This window comes from Oryzias melastigma, linkage group LG19 (genome assembly GCF_002922805.2).
Source record: "Oryzias melastigma strain HK-1 linkage group LG19, ASM292280v2, whole genome shotgun sequence".
NCBI classification, from domain to species: Eukaryota; Metazoa; Chordata; class Actinopteri; order Beloniformes; family Adrianichthyidae; genus Oryzias; species Oryzias melastigma.
Window position 1 is genome coordinate 7319595 of NC_050530.1, and position 6868 is coordinate 7326462.

Here is a 6868-nt window from a genome sequence, read left to right on the forward strand (position 1 = left end):
AAAAAAAAAAAAAAACATCAATAGAACTCAAAAAGTATTTTCAAAACATGGTTGATTTTTTATTTTATTTTTTTTGTGGGTAATTTGTAACACAAAAGGTTGGAATTTTTCTGCACGCTGAATCACTATGTATCTTTTACTAACATTTTATAGCTCCAAAAGGAAGTTACAGTCCAACAGATTAAGTTAGTGAGTAAAGTTATGTACAAAAGGAAAACTGCCAGCAGCCTTGTATGGCCCGCAAGTGCTACCTGCCCCCGCAACCGTCCGCTACCCACCCTCGCTACCACCCGCTACCCACCCCCACTGGCTGAGCAGCTGCTGGATGCCCACCACTTACCCCCTCTGCCTCTGCAACCCTGGGAAAAGCTTCACATGACAAATTTGTTTTTAAAAAATATATTGTTTACAGTTTGTTTTTACAATTGGTAGCTTTGCTGTTGGTTTAATCTCCATAGTAACCATTATAATTTTTGGTCGCCTGGGGTTGACGAATATATTTATACAATTTTTAAAAGAATCTGCAAAAGCAAATTTTTTGATTACCTTGGCAACAAAGTCTTTTTGTGAACTCACCCACATCCCAAATATGTTCATTAGGGCTCGGTTGATAAAATCAATAAATCGATCTGAGTTGATCTAAGCTTAATAGATCAAAATCGATCTATAAAAGTAAGGATCGATTTAACTCACAATGCTTGATACAGATAGCTTGATGCTAACGTATAATGGGATTTCTCATGCTAATGCTAATGCTAACATCTTTTTCAACTCACAGGCATGAATTTTCCAAACTCTTTTAAGAAAATATTTTTTTAAAGTAACGATTTGTGATTTAAAACACAATTTTTCGCTCATACTTTCTTCTTCTTCTGGAATAAGTAATGCTATAGCGCGATCGCCACCTAGTGGCCAAATGGAAACGCCCTCCAGGAGAGGCAGAAGAATTGTTAGAGCTTCTTCGTTTAAAAAAATCTACAACACTGTATGGTGTTAACAATCTCATTATGATTTCACTAATACATTTTACAGTATGTGAACTGTATCAACTTAACATGAATATCTCCAAAACTTATATAGATTATGAAAGTTTTTCTGAACAAATGTGTCTAAATGTGAAAACTGTGTAATTTTTTTAAAGGAGTTTAAATGAGTAGATGGTACTAAAGGTCGTTTTTTTGAGGGAGAAATTCAAGATATTCAAGATGGCGGCCTCTTCCCTCAAACAAAAGTTTCCCATCTTCTTAGAAAATCCAATTCCACACTTTGCCACAAAATAGCCGCCAAGCCGCAAATCCCGTAACCATCCCACAATAGTTTTAAACTTCTTTGGATATTTCTAACGTGTTTTGGTTAAAAAAAAATTAAACATTTTCTTTGTTAGTCCTATAAAGAGATTTTGCTCCCTTTAGCTTTTATTGAACATATCAATCACTGTGATGTCATCATGTTTTTGGCGGGGTGTTGTTCACTGTGCCCAAAATTCCTTTCCACCAGATACAAATTTTAGTGTGTTTTTGAGTATGCAGCTCTGACAACAGCGAAACTCATTAAACCTCCTGTTCAGAATGATGTGATGAATTAGTTATATCAGGAAACCCAGCGAGGCTGAAAATCGTGTGTTTTCTTAGAGTTTCTGCCCATCTTTTATATCATTAATGCTTTCGTCCTGACGTTAGTGGGACCTGCTATCATCCCAGCCCATCTTTCATAGCCGTACCATTGCCAAATTCTTGACAAGCACTAATGTGTACTGTGGTGGTATTAGAAAATAAATATGGAAATGCTAACAGTAAAATCGAGGAATTTTGAACAAACTCTCAACTTCAACCAGACTGGGACCTCCTGATGGACCGTCAATAATGATGATTAGCGTGATCAAGTTCAGGTATCAGCAGGAAGTTTTGTCATGAAGAGCTAAACCCATGACACATTACTGTATACTTTGTGTTTTCTACATATACACAGAGATAAACACAATAAGCTGTTTGGTAAATTAAATTAAAAAGATATGAATACATTACTAAAGTGTGATTAGAAAGAAAAAAGTCATTATGTGACTGAGAGAGAGGCAGCTCAAGACATTTATTGAACGGCTATAAATTTTAATTAAAGAGATGAATGAACCTCACGGGGAGTTCATGGTCACATGGGTCATCCTTTGCAATTTTCTTGACAAATGAGCATGTGAATGTGTGGTGATCACCAGAGGCACAGCTCAGGACTACAGGCTTGACCCTCAGGTTGAGAGGATGATGCCTCTCCTTGTACCTCTGGAGGAAAAAGGATCACTGCAAATCAATACAAGGTTGTCAGGAGTCATCAGCATTAGCCAATAACGGGGCAGTTTGGTCCGGATGGGTGTGGCCACGTCCAGGATCCATATCTACAGTTCATGACTGGTCGCTGTTAATGTTAATGTCAGGTGAGAACCTTGTCTGTTTATAGGGAGGATGACTGCTGTTGTTCACTCTGCCTCATTTCTGGACATATTCATTCATGGGAAAAAATTCACTATCATAAGTAGAAATTGTGAAAATTGTACCAGTTTTTATTCTGCGCTGTGTGTTGTTTTATAGTACATGGTTTTTGCATAGTTTCATTAGAAATTCATATTGCGACAGAGTTGTGGGTGGGACTGTTGGAATGGAGCAACCCCACCCCCCTTTCCCTTCCGATTTTTGAAATGTTTTATGTGTCATAAATAAGCTTTTTTCAGAACAGCATTTTTTCATCTGCTCAATGTGAATAAAAACATACTCAAAAATGCAATTTTCTTTATATTTCTTCTCCATCGTCAGAAAAAAAGAGCTTTAGCTCCACTGTTAACCCTTTATTATTATTATTATTTTTTATGAATGTGCTACAAACTAATTGTGTTGTATTTATACGCCATGTGTTTAAAGTCCGGCTGGTGAAAATATTGTCGGACTTTAGACTGGTCCGTGAACAGCTCGTTAGCATTAGCATCATGCTAATACTACATCACCAAATCAACACTTTTTATTTAACTTTCTATTGCTGCCATAAGTCCAACCGATTTGTCTTCTTGTTCTGACTTGCTCCTGTTAAAAATCACCAGAAGTTCCGTTGCTTCATCAACCCAAACTAAACGTTACACCCAGAAGATTAGCGCAAGTGACTGCGCTGGTATGGAGTCTCGTGAGCGTTTGTTTACCTTGTACGCAGACAGAAGTGAAGAGGTCCCAAGAATGTGCCAAACTGAGAGCTATTAAACATAAATAATTAGATGCAAACATTTACCTTATTTTACAGACTATAAGTCGCTTTTTTTTTTTTTTTTCATAGATTGGCCAGGGGTGTGACTTATACTTAGGAGCGATGTATTTATAATCTTTTTAAACATAAATAGGCTCATATGTTTGTTATTTTCCCCACTAACAACCGGTTGCTTTTTAGCGGTTGTTTCACATTAACAACCACTAGAGGGCGGTGTAGGTTTGTGTGTCAGTATTTGCAGCTGTAGGCTGAGAGATACCCTGAAGTAGAAGTGATGTTCAAAACAAACATGGCTGAGAACCTAATCATTCTCCTCACGGACGTTATGATGTTTTTCTTATTTGCATCAAGACATTATTGTTTTTATTTTTCTCTCCTTGGACTAATGTGGAACAACACATCATCAAACTGGGTTATAAACAGACAGGAGAGCAGATAAAAACACCGTCATTCGGTTAACAGTAGTAGAGTTATCAAAGAGCGACATCTTTGGTGTTAAAAGGGTTAACAAAAAATGAAAGATCTTTCTTGTATCCAAACAATCTGATGGCAGCAGCTAGAAGCCTCAATAGCCCCAACACAAGGACACCTCAGTGAGGCCCTCATTGTTATTTTCTTCTTTTTATCTCATTAATTTTGTTAAACTATATCAGTGTCACTATGTGGGGTCTCTAAGAATAATCTCAGAAATCATTTTTAAATAATAAAGTGCATATTTATTTGCTTAAGAATCAGTATAAATCTTTTGTAGCAACACGGCTCATTAAAACACATTTTTAGCATTTCAATATTCTGAGATGTGCTTTGCGGTTTTCACAGTCATTTCAAGTCCTTCATGCAAAAATAATAAAATGTTAGGGACCTAGAGTGTAGAAAATTGCCCTTACAGAACTGAAGAAGTGGTCTAATAAGCATAAGCAACTCAAATAAAAACCAATAGAGGCATTAGTTGCACCTTTACGCTCTACTCCTAATTGTTCATTCTACCTGAACTCGCAGGACGGAGGTGAAGGTCTTGGCATTTTCTGCAACTCCTCCAATGTAGAGAGGTTTGGTGAACACTGGTGGGTGGTCATTCTCGTCCTGGACATCAATCACCACCTTGGCTGTGTTAGCTGGAACACATTTGAACACAGATTAAAGAATGAGACTGAAAATGTATTATTATAAAACTAAATCCACATCGACCTCAAGCAACACCTTCTAATGAAAAGTCCATGTAAATGCACGTTTCTGGATTCCAAGGTCAAAACTGTCGCCTTTAAGTAGGGATGTCCCGATCCGATCACGTGATCGGAAATCGGGGCCGATCACGTGATTTGGGACTCGATCGGAATCGGACTCCTTTGTCCGATCAGGATCGGATATTTCATTTATTCTCATTATGATCAGAGCTTTATATTTCATCTTATCATTTCGGATAAATACTCCACTAGACGTCTGCATGTCATGGAAAGATCACAAAATGTCATCACCAGAAAACGCAGCAGAAAACGGCAGCAGCTGAAGCAGAAGGCTAACTTGTAAACAAAGCTAGCTAGAAAGCTAACTTCCGGGACCAATAAGTCTTTTAAAAACGCTTTAAACTGACAGCAAGTGTCTCTATTGGTTTTTCATAACTCAAGCAACAACCTCTAAAGGTATTCCAACAGAAAAAGACGGTGTTTTGTTTCTTTTTAATGTGAAGCTCTTCATGCTGCAGACAGATGGCTAAACAGCAGCTGCTAACTGCTACATGCTAGCGCCGTGATTTAACTCCTTAGGACCCGAGCTGTCCTTTGATATGCCTGTTTGATTTATCTGACAGAGAAATAACAGTTAAGAAAATTAACTACTGTGGTAATAAAACCAAAAATTTGATGTCTTAAGAACCTCATAAAGAAGCACATAATCTTAAAAATAAATAAATAAAACTAATAAATTAAAACTAGTAATGATATCAGATATTCATGAACATTAAAAAAAAATTTATGCTAAAACAAAGTCTTATAATTTATTTTTAAGAATTTTAAATGAGGACAGGAATCATATTTGGTCAAAAATGTTCAATAGCTCTAAAGATGTTAAAGCTAAAGTCACTAAACTTTATCACATGACTAATTATCACTTATGTAACAAGAATTTTTTTTTCCTAGTTTATATTTGCTGTATTTATACTTGTTTATTAAAGCTACTTCACAGAAGTGTTTTATTTAAGTTTTTAACGATAAAAGAAGGTTAATGAAATATAAATAAGGGACAACACTAATCTGTTTCTTCAGTTTATCCATGTTTTACATTTTTTTTATAAAAGTATCGGATTGGGACTCGATATCGGCAGATACACAAAATCAAATGACTCGGAATCGAATCGGGCCCAAAAAAACCTGATCGGGACATCCCTACCTTTAAGTATAGCTACACAAGTTTTTACGACGGTTTTCGGACACTTTATACAAAACACATGACAGAATTAAATCAGGTTGACCAATCAGGCACTTGGATTTGGTAGTGACGCATGGAGAACCAAACTCAAAGCATAGCTAATATTTCTGGTGAAACCAGACACAGCGAATAGCCTGACGACATATGGGTTTGTTACCATAACGATAAACCAAGGCCACTCCAGTGACATGACGGTAATCCATATCCACCATTGCGAGGATGCTAGCAATGAACTCATTTGTATCCATTTTGTGCCAAATTTGTGAGATTTGCACCGCGCCAATATTTCGTACATAGCCCCTTCTAACTGCAGGTGGCGGATATGCGCTAGTAAACAGTAGACAAGGAAGAGCTAGCCCCACGCTAACACAGCTAACGTGTCGGACTGTGTTTTCTTATGTGTTACTAACAAGGTTGGGAGTTAGCATAGTCACAGTAACGTTTGTTTTTATTGTATCCATCTATTTTTTTGTGTTGCAAACAAGGTCAGATAACAGGTAATGTTAGAATGCTAACGTGGCTAACGAATAGCACTGTTGGACTGTGCCTTTGTTTTTACTTGTAACTAAAGCAGTTAAGAGTTAATATAATCAAAATAACATTTGTTTTAACAGTATCAGTCAATTCTTTTGTGTATTGCATGGGAGTTAATGTAAATATGCCACCACAGCTAACTTGTAGAGGTCTTGAATTGTGCTTTTTCTACATTAATATAAAGGTTGGGAGCTAGCATATACAAAAAAACGTTTTTTAGCTGTATTGGCTACGTGTTGCACACAAGGTTGCGTGTTATTGTAAACACGGCAACACAGCAAACATATAGAGGTATTGGACTTTTTTTTTGTTACTAACAAGGTTGTGAGTTAGTGTAGTCACAGTAACATTTGTTTTAATGGTATCAGTCTGTTTCTTAAGTGTTGCAAGCAAGACTGGAAGTAACAGGTACTGTTAATATGCTAACACGGCTAACAAGTAGCTATGTCGGACTGTGTGTTTTTTTTTACTTGTTACTAAGATAGTTAAGAGTTAGCATGTTTGTTATAACTGTATCAGTCTATTTTTTCATGTATGCACACAAAGTTGGTTGTTATTGTGAATACGCTAACGCGGCTAACGTACAGCGGACTTGGAGTGTGTTTTTTTTCTACATGTTATTATTAAAGGTTGGGAGTTAGCATATTCAAAATAATGTTTATTTTAGCCG

General features: G+C 36.7%; 1 protein-coding gene across 6 annotated transcripts in view; it reads right to left on the minus strand.

Moving 5' to 3' along the window:
* LOC112154115 (protocadherin-15) overlaps positions 1-6868 on the minus strand; it is a 272438-nt gene that overhangs the window by 46448 nt on the left and 219122 nt on the right. For all 6 annotated transcript variants that reach the window (XR_004949742.1, XR_002920601.2, XM_036217104.1 and 3 more), the window contains one exon: positions 4228-4355. Coding sequence is in view for 4 of the 6 variants with exons in the window: in XM_036217104.1 (XP_036072997.1) it covers positions 4228-4355 (128 nt within the window). In the remaining 2 variants the exon portion in view is untranslated. The remainder of the gene's footprint in view (positions 1-4227; positions 4356-6868) is intronic.